The sequence below is a fragment of the Ammospiza caudacuta genome, chromosome 18 (assembly GCF_027887145.1).
Source record: "Ammospiza caudacuta isolate bAmmCau1 chromosome 18, bAmmCau1.pri, whole genome shotgun sequence".
Classification (NCBI taxonomy): Eukaryota; Metazoa; Chordata; class Aves; order Passeriformes; family Passerellidae; genus Ammospiza; species Ammospiza caudacuta.
In genome coordinates this window covers 5,115,823-5,137,641 of record NC_080610.1, presented here as the reverse complement: position 1 = coordinate 5,137,641, position 21,819 = coordinate 5,115,823, and the positions used below count along the sequence as shown (strand labels likewise).

At 47.6% G+C, this 21,819-nt stretch overlaps 1 protein-coding gene across 1 annotated transcript; it reads left to right on the top strand.

Annotated features, from left to right (window-relative positions):
- The first annotated feature begins 1,214 nt into the window (after positions 1 to 1,214).
- LIMK2 (LIM domain kinase 2) lies at positions 1,215 to 21,791 on the top strand. Its single transcript, XM_058816580.1, has 15 exons — positions 1,215 to 1,433; positions 6,269 to 6,404; positions 7,668 to 7,777; positions 8,012 to 8,200; positions 8,598 to 8,703; positions 10,031 to 10,227; positions 10,928 to 11,114; positions 13,466 to 13,552; positions 14,298 to 14,429; positions 14,668 to 14,724; positions 14,902 to 14,967; positions 15,761 to 15,935; positions 17,319 to 17,374; positions 19,101 to 19,258; positions 19,808 to 21,791. Exons 1-15 carry the CDS (start codon positions 1,381 to 1,383, stop codon positions 19,962 to 19,964), a joined length of 1,866 nt encoding a protein of 621 aa, XP_058672563.1. The 5' UTR covers positions 1,215 to 1,380; the 3' UTR covers positions 19,965 to 21,791.
- Positions 21,792 to 21,819: the final 28 nt, after the last annotated feature.

The window sequence follows — 21,819 nt, the reverse complement described above, 5'->3', positions numbered from 1 at the left end:
TGTCAGAAGGAATTAGACCCGTGCTGGAACTGACAAGCACATCGGGCTCTGCAGCACTAGGCTTCACTGCACTTTTACAGCCAGGCTTACCAATTACATTCAATGGGGAAAACTGAGATATTTTTTTCTCTACAGAAAGGTGGCTGCTTATTAAAAGTTAAATTTAAAAAAAATGTTTAAGAAAGGAGAAAAAAAAGAACACAAAAAGCTGCCTAGGTTTCTGCATACTTCAACAGCAAGCAGCAGCTGTCAAATGTGCAGCCAAGAGTGCCTTGTTCCAGCCCCAAGCGTCCCTGGAGCAGAGTGCCAGCTGAGGCGAGCATCTCCAGGAAAAGCACATTACAGAGCCCTTGTGCTCTTGCCTCTGGAACAGAGCATGGTTTTCAGGCTGTGTTCAGGCATGCCAGGCTTTGCTGACTACACAGAAATGGGAGGGCTGGGTGCAGCAGCATATGTTTGTTCCATTTTTGAGTGTCTTGCGAGCAGCTTTAGCTGATTAGGTCACTAGAGATCATGCTTGGCTTCAGACAAGCACAGTGATACAACTGCATGTTCTGTGAGCTGGAGAGAGTATTGTGTGCTGATTTATACCTCTCAGCTTCCATTCAGGAGGTGACAATTCTGTTAAAGGATTGTAATGATCTCCTAAAACAGTACTGGAAAGAAAGCAGTGTTTCCTTGGATGAAGCACACTGAATTACCTCCTGCAGCAGGGTGAACAGATTGTAGGTGCTGTGAAGGCAGGATAACCCCACTCACTGTGAAGGGTTTAGGAATGTATATAGTTAATTTGATGTACTTGGAGATGTGGCTCGTTGCCGTCTTTGACTCCTGCATTAGAACGTGCGGCTGCTGCAAAGACAAGTTTCACGTGTGTGTGCTTGTATTCCTTGGCCAAAGCTGCTCTCTTTCAGCACTGAATACTCAGCCCCTCTTTGGGTCAGAGCTCCACCCCTGTGGAGGAGCAGAGCCTGTTGAGGCTCTGGAGCCGCCGCTGTCCGCCTGCCATGGCTCCTCCTCCCCTCCCACCCTTGGGTGGAACCAGAGAAGGGAAAAGTTGCCAGTGGTGAGCAGGCAGCAGAGCTCGCAGGGCCGCTGCAGCAGCATGTCCCACTAGCCCGTGAGCAGGGATTCTGTCCTTCCCGAGCTGCTGCTGCTGAGTGCAGGAGAAGATGGTTACAGCAATGGGAGCCAGGAAAAATCTGAAAAAGAATGAGCAGCCGAGAGACCTGGCATTCCTTGGGCAGCTTCAAAGGGAGGTGAAGGATCTGAATCAGCGCAAGAGTAAATGAGCACTGCCTGCTGCCATGTTGGCAGAACAGAGCTGTTCAGAGGCAGTTGGACAAGTTTGTGGCTGATCCGGTTTATCCAGTGTTGAAGATGGGAAGTTACTTGTCTGCTCCAGCTTACTTTGCTCCCAAGGATCCCTTTCGGTAAGTCCTGCACAGGGTTAGCAGAGGGGCTCCAGAGTGGGGTTCCCCCTGTGTGCCAGCCCAGGCTCAGTGGGTGAGGCTGGAAGAATGAAGGTCCCGTGCTCGTGTGCCAGAAACAGCCGGCCTCAAAGTGGGATCCCGTGTTGCTTTCAGGATGTTACAGGGAAGATTCCTATGGCCAGTCCCTTCCCAGCTCCCTGGTTGGAGGGAGCAGCTCCAGTGTGTGCCCAGCCAGGCAGAGAGCACTCAATGTGCCACTGTGCCCTGTGCTCTGCTCACCAGCAGAGGAATGAGATTAATGTGCCTGCTGCTGCTTCTCTTCCAAAGCCCCTTGTGACTGGGTGAGGTGAGGTGCTGCTGTGGGAGTTCAGGAAGGTGATGTAATCTGCAGCGAGGCAGCACATAATCCTGTTTAAGAAATCAGGCACTTTGCAGGTAACTAGGATGAGAAGGATTCTTCTGTGGTATTTTGGTTAATTCAACTTTTATTCGGTTTTGGTCCAATTGAACAAATGAGAATTGAGAAAGGTGATAGTTCCAGAACAACACTTTGATTGCATTGCTTCTCCACAGTGAGAAAAGTCAGTGAGGCTGAACACAGCCAGGCTGGTGATTGACACTGATGTGCTGATTAGGTGGATGGATGGGGAAAGGCACAGCTTGCACTTTCATTGTTTCCCCTCTGCTGGGATTTGCTGTTATTGATCCTGTTCTGCAAACACTTTTGTGCTGGTTTGGGAGTAAGGAGCCCGTTGGTAAAACATTCTAGGATAGGAGTAAATGCTGCTGCACAGTTGCTGAGCTGCTTTAGGCAACTTTCTGAAACAGCAGCTGCTTCCAGAAGAAGGAAAGTGAGCAGACACTCATTATTTGTAATATGTGTAGGGTATTATGCTAAGCCATAGGTACACCTTCTCCTGAGTGTGTGGAAATGGTTTTGCATAGTCAGAGCTTAAGCACTCTGTCTTTCTAGTGTCTGTTCCTCCTTGTCTGGTGTCTGTTACGTAGCCAGAGCACACACACTGAGCTAAGCCCGGGTGAGTAAGCCTTGGGTGAGCTGCAGGCTGGGCTGATGCTTCATTCTGCAGCTCTCTGGGCCTGTCCCCTCCCTGCCCTGCCGGCAGAATTGGAACCACGGCCCTCCTGAGCCTGTCTAGCGTTAACTGATCTGGCCTGACAGTGTGTGAGGGGGGTAATTGTTAATGAGCCCTTCTCCAAGGGATCTGTCCCTTCAGTGCCAGGGAAGTCTTTGCTTCCATGAAGGTATTGCCTTTCATTTAGCTGTAAAAGAGATGCCACCAGGCACCAGTGCAGCTTTTCAACTGAAACTAGGCTGGTTACCTGTTGTGACCTGATCCTCCTACCACCCACCACAAAACCAGGAGTCCATGGAGCAGTGATTTGTGAGCTCTTTCTGCACTTGCTGTGCTGCAGAGCATCAGGGCTGAAGTCTGCACCCAGATGCTGCTTGGGTTCCTAGAGGATGGATGTGGGAGGCAGATTAATTTATTCTGTACAGTCAAAGATGGGAGGTGAAGAATTCTAATGTCTGGTCTGTATAATCAGAGCAGGGTTCTGCAGCTCTGAAAATGGTGGCTGGGCAGCAAGAGGAAGCACATCTGCAGGTATGGCTGTTACCAGTCCTCCATGAAACTTGATCACCATGATTTGCTACTCTGTAATAAGAATAGCATATAATCTAGGAGAAGATTAGTGGTTTCTAATCTATAAAAGATAGAGGAGCATGGCATACTCCTTTCTCTTGGTTGTGGTGACTGGCAAAGGTTGGCCTCCTTAATGTTTGTAGCAGTAATTGCATTCCTGTCTCGGCTGATGAGAACCTTGGTGCAAGGGCACAGCTCCAGTGAGGCGGGAGAGGAAGAAATGGCAACTCTTGTATCTTCTGGGATAAAATTCTGACATGTCTCTTCAATGAGAGCCTTGTGGAACAATCATGTGCTGCTTTTATCATTTGGTGAATGATAAAAAGCATTGGAGCCGTACCTGTGTGCTGTCAGCCAGTTCCCACACCTGCCTTTCTGAGCCTTTCTGAGGTTACAGAATGCATGGTAAGTGACAAAGGTGCTGTGTGACACGGGCTGCAGCTGTGTCCTGTTCCTTCAGGGATTAACCCAGCAGCCACTTACACCCTTCCAGCATCCAGCCTCTCCAGGGCTGCTTGCTCTGTTCCTGTTGCCTCATTGCCCAGGGTGGGGCTCTGAGCCTTAAGCTGCAAACTTGTCCTGCCCAGATTTGTTTAATTACATAGCAGAGAACTGACTGCTTGCTGGCTCCACCTCCTTACCTTCATTTTGCTATGGGTGTGTTCCAAATTAGATACCAGTGCTTATTTCCGGATGGAAGCAAATTTAACTAAGTGCTATAAGGCTGAATCAAGCATTTAGTACTAGAGGAGGGGTAAAGGAAAGGCAAATGCACATGATCCCCCACCTAAACAGATGTATTGCTTTTGCAGAAATTTTACATTTACTTAGGGAGAAAAAGGAAGGGGTTGAAGGTGAAATGGAAGAGAGGTGAGGAAGGGAAGGTGATGTGCTTAAAAACAAATAAGTGACCCACCTGTGTGGAGAGAACACAGAAAGCCAAGTCCTGAAATCCTGGTGAAGCAGTCTCCAGCACTGCTGTCTGCATCCCAAGTGCAGGTCTGGTCACAGCTCCCTGTTTGAAGATGTAATCACTGCTGGAGCACACACACTGGTACAGGCACGCATGGAGGAGTTGGATAAGTCTGAGGGATCCGATTTGCCCATGCTGAGCCAGATGTTCCTGCCACAAAACGATAGAAATCTTTGCTGTTAGTCTCCACTTGCTCTTTTTTCCCTCCCACTCACCTATGTGCTCATTCAGCACGGGGTATTTACTGCAAATGGAAGCCAAAGGCCAGTGGTTGAAGGCAGAATGCACTGGGATGCCTTCTGGGTCTCTTGCATACCAGGAGCAGGGTGTAACCATGACAGTGCCCCCAGGCTGGGGCTCTAGTGATGTACGTACCATGTAAAGCAATCTTAAATTATCGTTCCCTCTGCTTCATACGAATTGGCAGGGCCTGTTGCATGCGCTGGAGTTCTTTCCCATCACTTGGAGGGGGGACAGGATTTGATGCTCCTCAGCTGGGAGAGCAAACACTGTAGAAGCCAAATAGATCTTAAGGAGCAATCTTCCTGAGGGGAGGGTGCAGCTCTGAATACTCCATGAGGTGTGCTTTTCCCTAAAGCCAAGGGCTGCTTACAAGCAGCTTTACCTTGTCACTTTGCAGTCTCTTGAGATGGAGCAAATAACTCTGTGCTCTCTTGGAGCATGACCAGCCTCACATATCATCGTGCTCATTACAAGCTGCTGGAGTTTACAAGGAATGTCTTTGGCACAAATAAGCTTTTAGGAAGCTCGTGAGGGGTGAAGTCACTTGTAGCTCTCTTCTTAGCCCTGGGAGCATGTAAGAAGTGCTCCTCCAGTGGCACCAGCACACTGAGTGCTGAGGGAGGTCAGCTGCCTGGAGGGGCACCCACCTAAACCCCCATCCCACTGCAGTGCTTCCCCCCAGTGCAGTGACTGAGACAGGTGTGGGGGAGGAGACAGAAGAAAATCTAGTTCTCACATTTGTGTCGATGGACTGATCCTCCAGGTGTTTCTTTGAACCAGTTCTTGGTGACCTGGATTCTGCACTCAGAAATGGCCAGTGCCAGACTTATTTTCCTTTTAAAGTCTGAGAACATGCAGCCCAGGGCTAATGGAATAATCCTTACTGATGCAACTCCTGTCTGTGCCTTATCTCTCAGTAAGTCACACCTCCATGCTGCTGAAGTTAAACTCCCTTGCCCAGTGCATCTTGCTGAGGCAGGATAATTTTGTATTCAGCAAGCCTGGGTTCTGCTTGTGAGTTGCTAAAAAGGTATCTGCAGTAGAATTGCTGCATTTTTTTCCTTACTTCTTTTTGGGGGGGAGGGGGGAGCTTGTTTCTTGAAAGGATGTAGATAGATGATTAATAATGGTTTTTTGTTGAAATAGAGGCTGACAGATATGTGAAGGATTTGGGGATTCTCTTCATGAAATCAGAGAATTAGTTTTATTTAGGGATTTTTTATTTGGGTTTCTTGTGGTGTTTACTTTCCCATGCACTGTGATCAGCAGAAGGGAGAGCAATCAGCTGGGAGAGGTGGGTTTTAATCACAGTTAATTGGTGGATGCAGTAATATATAGAGCTCAGGGGATGAGCTGCTTTGAAAATTCTCCCTCAAACAGAATGCTGCAGTTTACCTTTTGGGAGAGGCCTTCCTACAGAACAATAGAAAAACTTTCCAGAAAGGTTGGTGCAAAACTGGCTTTGCATTTCAAAGGGAAGTGAATCCTGTTTCTCAGTCCTGCTTCTGACCTGGCTGAGGAGGCAGGTCCTGGCACAAGGGGGATGCTGTAGAAACACTAAGCACAAACAGAGCAGAGCTCTTGCTGTGCTGGGCAGCTCTGCAGCTGGAAACTTGCATCCAGAAAGAGGGAGAAAGCAGAGGAGCAAAATTTATAAATGTGGGTTTCAATGTGTGGGATTTGTTTTAAAATTTGGAAGCTTCTTTTTCTTTGTACTGGTTGAATCCACCTGTCCTTACAGACCTTGGGTTTGGTGCTAATTTTGAGTTCAAAGAGCACTGGGAAGTGGAAGGGTTTAGTACATCCATAACTAGCAGAAGAGTTCAGTGCATCCATAGCTGTCAGACCTGCCTGGTGCTGAGCTGCTGCTGAATGTCTGTGTTCTCCATGCAGGAAAGGACTGTTGATTTGTCACTTGCTGCCAACTGGAACTTTGTTCTTTTGTTTCCTTCAAGGTGCTCTGAATGCCAGGATCCCCTCACTAACTGGTACTATGAGAAAGATGGGAAGCTGTACTGTCACAAAGACTACTGGGGGAAGTTTGGGGAATCTTGCCATGGCTGCTCTCTGCTGATGACTGGGCCTGTGATGGTAAGGACTTGGAAGGGTTCCTGCCTGGAGGCAGGACATGCCTGCCTTCATCTCCTCAAATTTAGCTGGGAGTTATCTTAGGTATTCAGATAACCAAATAAACTGAGGGTAATAATCTCCTTGTTACTCTAATGTCTAATCAAAGATTAGAAATGAAGCTTGTGTGGGCATCTTCTAGATAAAAATTAATTTTGAATGGGGGTAGCTGTTAAAGGAGGGAGATGTGAGGATCTGAAGCATATGAACAAATGAAGTGCTGAAAAATACAGACCTACAAAGCAGAAAGGGGATTCAGGGGACATCTGTTCAGTTTCTGTAGCTCAGTGCCCCAGTGTCTCCAGGGGTATTTTCCACTGCACTGTGGAGTCCCAGCTCTCGGCTCAGGGTGAGCAGCAGGTTCTGGCTGTGGGAAATTGCCATCCAAGTCCCACCTGGTTGTGGCCAGAGTCCTGTTTCAGGCTGATGGTGTCTTGGTGCAGTGTTAGCCCCAACTGCTTTGATGCACTGAACTCTTCCTGCACAGTATGGGCTCACCTAAATGTTCTCCTCCTGTCACAGCCTTGCAAATATTTAAACTTTAAAACTGCCAAGATTAAAACAACACCATTTTTTTTCTAGAGCCTAAAAAAAGCAGGATGGTACTCAGTAATATGATTGCTACCTCAAAAGAAAATACTGAGAAATGTGCAGGAAATTTCTCATTGCCTACAAAAGTCTTTGCATAATAATGTCACTAAATGAAGTTCTCGTAAGGGAAATAGAAGAATAGACCAATTAATAAAAATATTCTTTAAAGGTTTTTTTGTCTCAGTTTGTCCTTTTTTTTTCTGTCAGCTGGCTGGTTAAGTATCTGAATTTGTGCACTGCCTGTCTGCCAAAAAAAAAGCCCTTTTAGCTTTATTAATTCAGGCGTAACATTAATTATCGTGCCAAGAGCAACTGAACAGGAAGGTTTAATACCTTGTTTACTAGTCTGCAGCAGACTATCAACTGTTTTTGATAGTTGAGCAGCTGCCAAATACAGCAGAGGTTCCTGGGACATGAGCTTTGCTTAGAGGGTTGATAATGTTTGTTTTGGAGTTCTGCAAACAAGGTGCCATGGATGGGGTTCAGGAAATGGAGAATGGACTAATAGAACTCTTCAGTAAAAACCTGCCACTTGCCTTAGAGATGTGAGTGAACACATTGATTGGAGAGGAAAAGAGGAGCTGCATCTGCTGCTGGGTTCTGGCCCTCCTAAGCTACTCCCTTTTCTGTCTGTAGGTGGCTGGCGAATACAAGTATCACCCTGAGTGCTTTGCTTGTATGAGCTGCAAAGTGATCATTGAGGATGGGGACACTTATGCACTGGTGCAACATTCCACTCTCTACTGGTAAGAGGAGCTGCATTTCCCACAGAGCTGCTTCCTGCTGAGTGTAAGCCGTGTTCAGCTGGCTCAGAGTGCTTCAGCCAGTGTACTCTGAGGAATGCCAGGAAGCTGCCTTTGAGGGAGGGAGGAAGGAGTGGTGTAAACACTGAAACTATGGCCTGTGGTCAGTGAGAGAACTCAGACGTGTGAGTTTGGCAGGGAGGGATGGGACATAATGACTTTGTTCACTTCTTCCAGTGGAAAATGCCATAACCAGATTGTGCTGACACCGATGATAGAAAAACACTCGACTGAGTCTCTGCGTGAGCAGCTGCCTTACACACTGACCCTCATCTCCATGCCAGCAGCCACAGATGGCAAGAGGGGATTCTCTGTGTCTGTTGAAGGTGGCTGCTCCAGCTATGCCACTGGTGTCCAGGTGAAAGAGTGAGTATGACCAGGTTTTGTACAATGTACATTCCCATGCAGAGGGAGCTGGTAAAAATCCTGCAGTACTGTTGTCCTGAGGGAATCTTGGCATTACAGGGATGTAGGTTTGCTAATAGTCATTTGTGTTTGGTCTTCATTTCAGTCCTGTGACAACCTTAACTGATAATTGTGTCTCTCAGTGCTGTCTCCTTCAGTGAGCACAAAACAAAAATTTGGGCTAAAATTTTCCCACCGGTGATATGAAGATCTCTCTCCAAACCAGCTCAGACCTGAGCACTTGGTCTAATGGTAGATTAGCACTGGTTTATTTCAAAATACCAGTATGAAGGGGAGCATATTTTTGATAATTTTGGCTGAACTGACTTCACATAGAGACTGTAATTCCCATCTGTAGGGTTAACAGGATGCACATCAGCCCAGATGTCCGAAACGCCATCCACCCTGCAGATCGGATCCTGGAGATCAACGGAGCTCCCATCCGTACCTTACAGGTGGAGGAGGTGGGTAGAGCTCTGTTCTGAAGCCTCCTTCTCCTCTGCCTTCCTACACCTTTTCTCTTTCCTGAACTGTTCTCCCACCCTGCACACAGTGTGTGTACACTGCTAGTGCTGTGCTGACAGGAGGAATAAACATGAAGGCAAGCTTTGCCTTCCAGCTGGAGAGGAAAATGTAACAGATGGGAATGCAGTTAGGATTCAGTGCTGATTTTGTGGCATGCAAATGTGAAGGGAGATAATGAGAAAAGTCTAGGGCTGTGACAGAGGACAGAGAGGCTGTGAAGACTCTCCCATGTACTGCTGGTAAAGTGCACAGTTCTGATCCTTTTAGAGGCAGTGCTAATACACAAGGGCCCAGCTGATCCTAGGGACATTTCCCGTTGCAAAAAATCTATTTGCTATCTTTATTTACAAATAAATGCTTTCTCCAGATATCAGGGGATGCTGCAGGAGTGTAAAGGGAACACCATTACGTTCACCTCCCAAGGGTTTTATTTACTGTTGGCACTAAAGAGAACATAAGCACAAGCCATCTCTCAGATAGATCTCCATGCAACTTCTGCAAAGCTGTTTTTTGCAGCACTGTTCAAGGTGGAAACTTGTGTAGTTTTTGAACACTTCTCAGAGAAAGAAACGTATTTCATAGAGTCATAAAATACCAGACTGGAAAGCACCTCAAGGATCATCTGATGCAATCTTTCTTGACAAAAGCAGTATCTAGAGCACTATGTCCAGCTGAAACATAAATGTGTCCAGTGTTGGGGAATCCACTACTTTGCTGGGGAGATTATTCCAAGGGCTGATTGTTTTTTGCAAAAAAAAAAAAGTCTTCGTGTCTACCTGGAATCTTTCCAGGATTATTTTGTACCATTACCTCTTGTATCTTCCATGTAACTCCTTGTGAAAAGGGAGTCTTCATCTTCCTTGTAGCCACTCTTTATATACTGGAACATGGTGATAAGGTCTCCCCTAAATCTTCTCAAGGCTGAACACACCCAGTTCTCTCAGCCTTTCCTCACGTGGCAGCTTCACGGCACTTCAGTCATCTTTGTGGCCCCTCTCTGTACCCTCTCCAGCCTGTCCACATCTTTTTTATATAGGTTACTTGTAGCTGAGCAGAAAGAAGTATTGGATAGCATAAGGAACTTCTGTGTTGCCAGCCTGACTTGTCTGGTAGACAGTTGTGGTGCACACAACTAAACCACAACTATGGAGTGATCTCACTGAACTCTCTCCTCTGATTCCTGAGGGGCATTCCCTGTGTCTCCTCTGTCTCCTGTAGCTTGCATTCCTCCAGCCTGCTGCTATGCTGCCCTTGGTTTGATTTCAGGTGGAGGAATTGATTCGCAAGACAAGCCAGACGCTTCAGCTGCTGATAGAGCACGACCCGGTGTCGCAGCGCCTGGACAGGCTCCGCCTGGACTCGCGCCTTCCCAGCCACATGAAGGCGCCCATCTCCCCTCGCTCCCTCTCGCCTCTGGACATCAAGGAGAACCTGGAGGGAACGCTGCGACGGCGCTCCCTCAGGTAAAGGCTGGGAATCACAGCCCCTGCCCTGCCCCTGCCCTGTGCTGCCTGCCTGGGCAGCTCAGCCTTGTGCCTGCAGTGACTGGGACAGGGCTTATCTCTGATGTCAGCCGTGGGTAAACCAGTGGAGAAGTCATGAAGAGCTTGGGACTCTGCTGTTGGTGTACACTCCCTCTCCGTTCCCTTTCAGGATGACAAACGTTCAGTAATAAAAATAAGGAGCTCTACTGTTAACAGAGAAAAGCTACTAAGTTTCAGAGTCAGTAAATGTAAAGGTCAGGTTTTTACCAGCCTTAGATGACTGGGGAAGAACGTGGGGAAGGGGAATCTGGCTGAGACCTGGGACTTGGGAACAAGTCTTTTTGAGAGTGGAGCACTCAGTTGCTCATTTAGTCTTTTACCAGTACTTTATTTAGAGATAGCAAGTGATGTGTCTTCACAGCTTCCTCCCCCTGTTCTCAGAGCTCCACCTCAGACTGCCAGTGCAGGAGAGCTTGTTGTTGCTGTTAGGCAGCTCTGACTTGGAAGCTGCTCTGGATTCATAAGGAGTTTCCACAGTGCTGGGAGAGCATCTGGGTTTGGAGATAGTAAAAGCACTGGAGCACATTAGAAACTGGTCCTTAGGGGTGAATGATGGGATATGCTGGACCAAAGGTTACCCAGCAGCTTCCCTGACCTTCCTGTCATCCTTGTTTTCCAGGAGAAGTAACAGCATTTCTAAGTCCCCTGGCCCCAGCTCTCCAAAGGAACCTCTCCTCCTGAGCCGTGACATCAGTCGTTCTGAGTCCCTGCGCTCCTCTTCCAGCTGCTCCCAGCAAATCTTCCGGCCCTGTGACCTGATCCACGGTGAAGTTCTAGGAAAAGGATTTTTTGGACAAGCAATCAAGGTGAGGGAGGTCCTCAAACATTCATCAGTTACTTTGAGTACAGAAATGTCTGCCTGTCTTGGCATTCTTTACCACCATCTCAGTGGTTTTGCCTTGCTGAGAGTGATCAGTCTTGGATCTTCCCTGGTTTGCTCTGAGATCCATTTCTGTTTCCTTTCCTGACCGTGAGTGTGTCTGACTGCAGATGGTTTTGACTTTGTCCCCTTTGAGTGTCAACCTTGGCTGTACATGTTCATCTTGTGAGTCAGGATTAGCCCTCCAGAGTGTCACAGCAGGGTGAGGTGGGGAGCACAGGGAACAGGCCACACCTCCTCTTATGAGCATCTTTCCTCTGATGTGTGTTCAGCTCCCCAGCATTTCTTACCCACCCTTAGTGTGGTGTGTTCAGGGGTTTGTAGGCTGATGTAGTGACCATGTCTGAATCTCTGGCACAGTCTAAATGGCTTGTCATTGTGGGGTGGTGTCTGGTCTTGCATGACTCTCACAGTTCTAATCTCAGTCAATAGCATTCTCTGGCATTTAAACTCTGATCTGACTGAGGGTACTCCAGCAGTTCCTATCCCAATGCTCCTGACAGCATCAGGGGCACCTTTCTCTGCCTTGTTAAGGTTCTGTGAGTTCCTCAGTACTCAGACTGCGCTCACCAGGGGATGGGACTTCTCCCCTTTCGCTGGTATAAACTTGAGGTGTCCAGCCACCATGTTCATCTCATGCTTCCATGGGAGGTGATGAGCCAGCACTACAAACCCAATGCTTGATCCATACTAATGAGCATATTTCTCTTCTTCTCTGCTCATAGAGAAATAACAGGTGTAGGTAAGTGAAACCTTTGCTCTGTTGCATGCTTTTGTCATCTGTGTCCCAGCAGTTACTGGCACAAAGGCATTTCTTTTCTGCTCAAATTGCCCCATGGCTGTCCTGTTCTGGTGCATGCTCTGGGAGTTAAATTTGCCCCCATGGAGTTTCATGTGACACTTGTTTTAGTTTTGCTGGTGTGTCAGCTTAAGAATTCCACTTAGCCTTGCCTTTATCTCTTCACTTCCCTTTATCATTGGATATTAGACGTCCCTGGCTGAAACATGCAGTGTTCCCTGGCTCATTACTTGTGTATGGATGCTTGATTTCAGATGGGAGCAGAAGAACATTGTACTCTTGCTTCTGTTGTGTTATTCCATGCACTCACATTCCACCTGTGTCAGCTTTGTTATGTCCATGGCTCCAAACAGAACTGGTGTGTCACAGTGTTTGCAAGAGCTCATAAGCTTCCTAAATACTGTAACTGGGTCATATGTTCTGGATTTTAGTTCTGGAGGTTTTTTAAAGGACTTTTTTGCCTCCTACTATTAAAAAAAAAAAAAGTGACATTTTTCTTGGACTTCAGATTGACTGGGTGTGATGCAGCGAGTACTGTATCTGGTCACATAATTCTCTTCTGATCAGAGAGGCAAGGTGGTTGTTTAGTTTGCTGCAGATCTTAGGGAGCCAGAGCTGTCCAAGTTAAGCAAATGAAGAGGAGATGATTTCCAGGAAAAATGTGCTCATAGGAATTTGGACTCTTTCTACTCACTCCTGCACCCTGTGCAAGCAAGCCTGAGCTGGTTACAAAAAACCTCCATAATACAGCAAAATGCCAGGAACTAGTTGGAGATAGGCAAACAGTTCTTGAGGAACTGGAAATGCTTTCCATGTTAAGAGCCAGGAAATTTATTACCTTATTATTATGATGGATTTCTTTGTGTTTTCCACTGTTCTAGGACATTCCTTGCATGTTGAGACACACTGCTCCAAAGGAGCAAGGTAAAATTAACTGCTTCCTGCCTTAACTGAACAGCCTGTGCACTCCAGTTCCACTTGCACATGGATGAGATTCAGATTCCCCATAAAGCCGAAGCATTTATAATGCAGTTTTGGGTTGTTTGGTTTGCTTTCTGATGCAAGTGAACATTGATTCTTTTGCTGGCACAGAATGCAGTTGGTAAAGCTTGTGCACAAAATGTGAGCATCCTGCTGGACAAATGTGTTCCATAAGGGAACTTGGAGGCATGCAGCAGTGTGGAGGCTTTGGCAGCCTGTGTGCACACTCAGCCCTGTGCTACCCAAACTGGAGCCTTCAGCTCTGGATCTTGGCTTGATCCTCTGTCAGCTTTAGGTAGTTTCTGTTTCACACACGGCACCTTCAGTGAATTCCAAAAGGAGAAGTTTCACGCGGTTTTTGGCAGATCCCTGAATTTCCTCCCATCTCTATTCTTCTCTGGGTGGAGGGGAGTGTTGCACTTCTTCAGAAGTTGCAGGAGCATTGGAGGTGTGTGTTCTTGAACCTTGCCTGTAGTTGTGGGTTTTGTTTCCACCAGGTGACTCACAAAGCAACAGGAAAGGTGATGGTGATGAAGGAGCTGATTCGCTGTGATGAGGAAACACAGAAGACTTTCTTGACAGAGGTAGGAGCAGAATTTCAAACAGCTTCTGAGCCAGTGGTGTGGTAGAACTCTCCCATCTTCCCCAGAGAGAGAGATCCTGCCAGCAGCCTGGCAGGAATGAAGGTGCTGAGGAGGGAGACATTGCTCAGGGAAAAGCTGACATGAGCTGAATGTTTGCTGCAGTGAAGTGTGACTCACACTGGGCAATAGACATTGCTTCAGCTCCAGTTCATTAATTTTTCAGTGATAAGAGCAACTTCAGTCAGAGGCAAATTGAGCTGTGCAGTACATAAAGGATTTATCCCTTGAGCCTTGTGCATAAGTACAAAGGATGAGGGCCAATATCTGTAACATATTTAAGACTCATGCTGTATTTAAGCAAAACTATTTTCTTGATGGCTGCCTACCATGTTTTTCAAAGTCAGATTTAGCTTAAAGGCAGTTCTCTAAACACCTGGCACTCCTGTTGTGGCCCTAACACACACAGCACAGACCCAATAGCTGCTCTGGAGAGTTTTGCCCTCTGAAATGTTAGCCAAACTCAAGAGTGCTCTCCTTAAAGACTAAGATCAGGTTAATTGCACAGCATGAAAATGAAGGGGCAACAGTTCATTGAGTGCCTTAAGGTTGGTGTTCGAGTGATCTCTGTGATCCCTGAACAGGACTTTGAGCTCTGGAGTGCTTTTCACCACAGAATGGACCTGTCAGCACTTGTTCCATTCCCTTTTTGCTGTGAATCATCCCTTTGGGATGTCTGTGCCTGCAGGTGAAGGTGATGCGCAGCCTGGACCACCCCAACGTGCTGAAGTTCATTGGTGTGCTGTACAAGGACAAGAAGCTCAATCTCCTCACCGAGTACATCGAGGGGGGCACGCTGAAGGATTTCCTGCGCAATGCAGTGAGTGTTGGACACCTGGGAGATGTGTACTCAGTGAGCCTGGCTGTGCCAGCCTCATGTACTTGTTGTTAGTTTTCTTTGGAGCTGTGCAGTAAAGCTGCTTCATAGCTGTGGGTGAGCTTGAGGCAGGAAGCCTCTTCTTTCTGGGGCTGTATCATGTGTCTCTGAGTGCTGTAATAGTCCCTCTTGTGAAGGAACTGCTGGCTGGTAAGATGGTCCCTGACCATTTATCTTTCAGGACCCATTCCCCTGGCAGCAGAAGGTCAGCTTTGCCAAAGGGATTGCCTCTGGAATGGTGAGTGGGACTGTTGCTTTGTAACAGAGCAAACTCTGGGGTCAGAGTTAGTGGCTTCAAGAGGGTGGAGTATGAGGGGCTGTGGGCACTGCCTGACTACTGGAACTGGGTTGTGGAGTCTGTCATAAAATGCTCATCTGGGAACCTCTAACACCAGCTTTTCTCCTTGTGTTCCAGGCTTACTTGCACTCCATGTGCATCATTCACAGAGACCTGAATTCACACAATTGCCTGATCAAGCTGGTGAGTTACACCTCAGTTCCCACAGCATGCTGCTTCTCTCCTTGGCATCTTCCTCCCTTGGTTTTCTCCACATGATGTTCCCTCTTTTGTCAGGGTGGAACTGATTTCAGAGAGGCTTTGTGCCCAGGCAAAGGAGCTTTATTCTCACACAGGGTTTTCTAGACTGATCCAGCTTTCACTGTTTCTGTGTTCTGTTCTCTTACCACCCTTCCTCTGGTAGCAGTTCCTGTAAGAGTCACTTTCTGAGAATTAGTACAGCTCTGTTCTTTATCTCAACTCTGAGGTGTTCTCTGCAGCTGTTTCTGTTCTTTTAACCACTTAGTGACTTTTTATTGGCACTCAGGATTCAGACAAGTGTGTAGGTGTGTACACGTGTGTCCTCTCAATCTTTTAAATGCTGGGTCACAAGAGTTTTGTGTAGTTTCATTCCCTCAAGCCTGCCCTTTTTCACTTGGCTTCAGACAACCCAGGATCAAAGTCCAAGTTAATTCCTGAACAGGTAAAAGAGGAAGATCTAAAAGGAAAGGTCCAGGTTTCCCCTGGCAAGTGTAGCCAAATTGGTGGGATAAGTGCTAGCAACCACACAGGAAATAAGATCATGAAGGGAGCAAGTGATGAGCTGGGGTCATGAACTGGGTCTCTTACACTGTCTGGACATCTTGCTATGCTCATGGCTGCAGGAAACCCAGATAGTTGCCTTAGACTATAGCTGGTAGTGAACAGGAATTGCAGCCTCTCTGCTCCTGAAAGGGGCTGGGAGTGATCAGTAGCCTGTACTGAACCCCCTGTGCAGGATAAGACAGTGGTGGTGGCTGACTTCGGTCTGTCCCGGCTGATTGTGGAGGAGAGGAAGAAGCCGACCCTGGAGAAGCCGTCGGCCAAGAAGCGGACGCTGCGCAAGAGCGACAGGAAAAAGCGCTACACCGTGGTGGGGAACCCCTACTGGATGGCCCCAGAGATGCTCAATGGTAAGAGTCCAGCACAGGGAGCAGGCAAGGAGACAGCCTGTGACAAGATACAGAGATGACAGGATTACTGGAAGTTTCTGTGCCCCAGTAGCACCCAAACCTTTTAGAGCCTGTGGTTTTAGACCTGCTGATGTGGAAGCTTTGCTATACACACAGAGGTCATAGCTGCAGTCCTGCAGTGCCTGCCCTGGTGAGCCTTTGTACCAGCCCAGGTTCTGTTTCTGGCTTGACAGCAGGATTCTTCAGGAGGGCAACAGAAGTAAACTTGCTGCAATCCAAGTAAAAGGAAAGATAAAAAGAGGCCTGAGATAAAACTGAACCCAAGATCAATTTCTGTTATAGCCTCGTGCTTTGGAATTGCCCCTTGAAAGAGGGAATCGTTACATTCTGGGATGAGGTTTATGCTGTTGCACAGATCTAGGGAGAGGCCATGTGCTGCCAGGTTTGCTGAAGCCTCAGGATTCAGATGGGAATTGTACTACAAGTGCAGGGAAATCTGGGTTTTGACATGCAGCCCTCAGTTGCATTAAGGTTGAGCTGTGACCCTTAGAGGAAAAGCTGCTCCTGCAGGAGTTGAGATGAGGGTGAAATACAGTAGATACAATTTCCTCCTAAAGAGCAGGTCTCTCTGACCAGGTTGGATAGTTTGGCTGGCTGGGATATCAGCACTGTCCAGCACAGTCTACTGGGGAAGGAAGGACTGGGCTTCTCTCCCCCAGCTCAGTTTTCTATGTTACTTTCTTGTGTGCTGTTCTGTTTGCCTTTTCTCAAGGTCTCCAGCCCTAAAGAAGTCTGAGGCTGCTTCTCAGAGTTTGTCTCAGTCCTGGCATTTGTCAAGAGAACAGCAACAGCATAGTCTGACATCAGCTCTGAAAGCAAGGCTGCTGAGCAGCTCGTGCCTTGGGAGGGGTGTGTCTGTAAGCAGAGCATGGCGTGCTGGAGCCTGCCAGCTCTCCCAGGATCAAAGTGCTGCCGGTGTGTAATTTATTATCTCTGCAGTCACTGCAGCAGGGACTTGCTGGCTGCTGGGGAAGCTGAGCACTGGCTCCATGCTCTGTAGAGATCCACAAGAACAGCAATCAATGAAAATGGGCAGGAGCTTTCCATAGTTATTCTTAGCCTTTGCTCAGATCTGATAGAGTGTTGTCCTGTAATTCCCCAGTACAAGAGAGAAGCAGGGTTAACATCTGTAATGGCAGTGTAATGCAGCTGGTATATACAGATCTTGGGGTGACCAGCCCTGCTCAGGTTTAAGCCTTGCTTTGAATCCTGTTTTAGGGCTCTCCAGAGAAAAGCCTTAGTTAAGCTTGGTACTGGCAGCTCCTGAAATAGCTGGCTGGGTGACTTCTCTTTACAGAGCTGAATGTCTCATGTTTCCCACAGGACAGAGCTACGATGAGATGGTGGACATTTTTTCATTTGGGATTGTTCTCTGCGAGGTAAGACAAGGACATTAAATGGCATCTTTAATGTACCCATCTCTGTGTACACCCAGATCTCTGCATCTGAGTGTGCAGCCTGTGACCTACCAGCACATTATTGGTGAATTAGACTGGGAGAACAAGGCTCTGTTTCCTCAAGGAAGATAACTGTCTTGTAGTTTGCTGGTCCCAGTTTCTTCCTGGACTGAGAGAAGCTGTAAAAAAGTCATCAAGTTCTGACTGAGCCTGCTATCTGTTTGAAAGTAATGTATTCCCTAGAACTGTGATGCTTTTTTTCTTTTTCTGCCTCATTAGAAAAACAATCAGCTGCATAATCTCAGCAAATTCAGGGCTTCCACTGGGGATGGCACTTCACTTCAAAGAAGTGGAAACAAAAACCTCTTTGCAGGTCGATTAATGAAGCTTGCACCCTGAAGTCTGTTGGCTTAGTTTATTTCTGAGCCAATGCAGAGTCTGACTGCTATATCAGGCTTTTCTATCTGCAGAACAAAAAGCAGCACTTGAAAGCTGCAAGGTATTTTCAGTTTAAAAATGTGGAAATACAGATGAAAGGCAGGGTGTTATGTGTAACACAGCAGTTGCAGGAACACCAGGGGATGCCAGCACAGTTTCATTTTCAGTGTTTGGGTGAAGGAGACAAAGAAAATGTCTGTGCATAAATCTTTGTGGCCTCATCTGGAGCTCTGTTTACACTGGGCCCTCCTCTCAGAGAATGTTGTGGCTGTGAGTTACAGACTTAGGAACTTGAAAAATCCGTATGTGGGATTAAAACAATTGTTTCATCAAGAAAAAAAGACAAATAAAAGGGTAGTAGCATATGAACATTCTCCTTGTCGCCAAAATTATGCTAAAAAAATCCCCTAAAATTAAACACTCAAACAGATAGGGACATAAACCTGCCAAAATACATAATGGGTGTTTCTGTCTAGTTCCAGGATGTAGCTGTCGTGCTGAGTTACTGGCATAGAAAAGCCTGGGTGGTTATAAATAACAGCCCTTCTATGATACCCAGTGAGGCTTTAAACTTAATACTCTGTCCACGTGAAAGTTTCTGTTGACCTTCTGAGTCCAGATGCCCCCACAGCTCTCTGCTGTGGGCTCCTTCCCTCTACACTTGTGCTGGAGGTGGTGAGCACTGGGGCAATGCTGGGGCAGGGCTCCCTGTCCACCCAGCTCTTTACTGGCTCTCCTTTTCCTGCAGCCTCCTGGCTGTCAGTTATTGTTGTTTGTCTGTCTTGTCTGTCCCAGCCCTCTGGCTGTGGTGGGGGCTGACTCTGTCACTGGCAGAACAATTCAGAATTGGAGCTGCTGTTGACTTCCCAGCATTGTTCAGGACAGGCTCTGTACTGAGGGGCTTTGCTGTTGGCATGATAAGATGGTTATGGTGGTGCAGGTTGCCTTGATTGCCTGCAATCAGGAGGGGCTGCATCATCCCCAGCTGCAAGACACTGTACAGCTCCCTGAGAGGGGCACATCATGCTGTGTCTTCTGGCAGAGACCCTGGGCAGGAGGAGAAGGCATCTGGGACTTCTTCCACAGCTGTGGACACCTCTCCAGGTCTTGAAAAAGTTTCCAGTGAAGTTTGTCTGTACACAGTGCCACGAGCTCATGGCTCCATTGGAAGGAAGAACAGTTTTCTGTTGTTTCATTTCCACCATAATACTTTGAAGGAGCCCCTGCCTGATCTATTGCAGTACCTAAGTGCTTCTCTCACTTTCTCTAGATCATAGGCCAGGTTTATGCTGACCCAGACTGTCTCCCACGCACACTGGATTTTGGCCTTAATGTCAAGCTGTTCTGGGAGAAGTTTGTTCCTGCTGATTGTCCTCCAGCCTTTTTCCCTCTGGCTGCTATTTGCTGCAGACTGGAACCAGAGAGCAGGTAGGTTTGGGGTCTGAAGGACTCTTTGGAAGCTGCAGGATGTGTCTGTGTTCCCATAGTGCAAGGACTGCTCTGCACAGAGGGCAGCTCCAGCCATCTATGGGAATGCTCAAAGGCTTCCATGAGTGAGAGGCTTCAGAGTCCACAGTTTGGGAGAGACACTGCTGTACGGTGGAGATGTCTGAAACAATTCCAAGACAGATTAAGAAGGAATGATTGTTCAGGATTTCTCAGCTACAAAGAGCAGGGGCAGACTTTGACAGTAAGGTAGATACTTCATTTGATTTCAGTTATGAAATTTGTAGCTTCAGAACAGTGTTGCTGTAGGTTCCAAAGAGCCAGACATCCCTGGTCACTGACTGGCTATAAAAATGGGTAGCCCAGACAGATGAGGGCTTTGCAGTCTTGGAAGCTGAATGGGGAGGAAATCGTGGCCCTGTTCATCACTCTGTACATGGTACAGGGACCTGGATGGACAGCTAGTTCAGCCTTTCCAGATGCTGTTCTGCTTCCTCTTTCCTACTCATGTTTTCTCACTGCTGCTTCTAGGCCCCCTTTTTCCAAGCTGGAAGATTCCTTTGAAGCTCTCTCTCTGTACCTGGGAGAACTTGCCATCCCCCTTCCATCTGAGCTGGAGGAGCTGGACCACAATGTGAGTGTGCAGTATGGACTGACCCGTGACAAGCTACCTGAAAACACAACCTAGGCTGCTCCTGCTGCCTGCACCACTTCACTGGAGCTGGGCTGAGCAGCAGGGAGGGAGATGCACTTCAGCCACTTCCAGGGCATTAACGGGGCACCACACTGTGCATCTGCTGCACTGCCTCTCTCTCCCCACCCAGCTTCTCTCCTCCTGGATATCCTGATTCACTGTGGATTCCTGGCACGTTTCAGAAGCAAAAAGGATTGTTTCCTGCCAGCTGCACCTAGGAAAGCCGCTGAACACTATTTTTCTGGCTTGAGAAATATTTCTCTGGCCTTTTCAGGCTTCTTTACTGTGGTGCCTTAGAACTTGGCTGCAAGCTGTGAAGCCACCCTGGCCTGTGTGCCAGGGAGGGAATTGCTATAGGAGACTCTCCTGGGTAAGGACCAACTTCTGGAACAGCTTCTCCCACTGACTGCCCTGCCCAGAAAGCTGGGGAAATTGAACATCCAGCAACATGTCTCACCAGGACAGCACATGTATGTATTTGCATGTGTTTCCCAGAACAACCCACTGAGATTTTGGCCTCTGACATGCATCAGAGGAAGGAGTAAAAAGCCCCAGGAATTGGGCAGCTCTCCTGAATACCACGTCTCTGGGGAAGCACATCTGAATTCTTGTTTTGGTTTTGTGGGCTTTTATTCCTTCTGTGTCTCTTAATACCTCCAAAAGCCTGCCTAGAAACACTAAGACTGCCTAGAAACACTAAGACTGAGCTCTGCTTGCCCCTCCTGATGGCAGATGAGGCAGGCAGCAAATGAGCCACTGGAGCATTTTCAGACCCTGCGCCTGCAGTGAGTTTGCCTGCCCAAAACCTTAACCTAGGTGAAAGTATCTGAACCTGAATGTGTAGTTCTGCACTAGGCACTGGGTGTGGACATTCCTGAGTGCTTGAGCTCTTGGCCTGTGGATGTGAGGTGACAGGAATGGTGGCAGAAGGTGCTTGTCAGAAAGCCAAATGTTTGAAGTGGCTCAGACCTTGGGCATGGACAATGGCAAAAGGGGACTTGCCCAAGGTTAATTAAAGGATGGACTTGTCATGAATAGAAAAGTGCTGGAGAATGTCCCATCCTCCCTGGAGTGGCAGCTGGAGAACTAATAATTCAGTTGCCACTACCTCATCCTTTCCTGCAGATTGTCCAAGTTGCTCCTTTGAAGGTCCTTCGTGCAGCTGCTGCTGCAGCACCTGAGCTGATTCTCCAAACAGAAATTTTCCTCAGGGTCATTCCCTGCTCTGGGGTGGGGGGAAAAGGGCTTGGAGTCATTGGGAGGTGGGTAGGGCTGTATTTTCTTCCAGTACTTCTCTTCTTCCTCCCTTGGTGGGAGAAGGAAGCTACTGCTGCAGTAGCTCACGTGGTTGGCAGAACTGAACAAAAAGCTGAATCAAGTTCTGCTCTAAGTCTCACAAACATCATGGTTTAACTGGATTTTAGTGTGCTCCTTTTCCCTTCCTCCTCCCTTCAGCATTGAATGGTGGGGAATGGGTGTTAGTCTTTGCTGTTACTTTGGTTTCCTCCCCTACCCATGAGTTTAAAGTATTATGTACAATAACATGGGACCAGCCATCACCTGACATCAGGTATGCAAGGGGGGTGTTTTTAGTCTGTGTAGTGGTGTTTTAGAAACACTAGGGCCTCCCTGTGCTGAGAGTCAGGCAGAAGCCTCTCTAAACTGGGTCCAGTGGATCCAGGATTGTTAATAGGATTTGCCCTTTCATTCCCCCTCCCAGGCTGGTTTGTGAGGGGACCCCTGAAGGGAGAGTCCTGGGTGATGTGTGGGTGGGGTTTATGAACTGTGATTTGCACAGCTCCACGTTCTAACTAAATTAAAGAGCAGTAACTGTATGCTGATTTTGTGG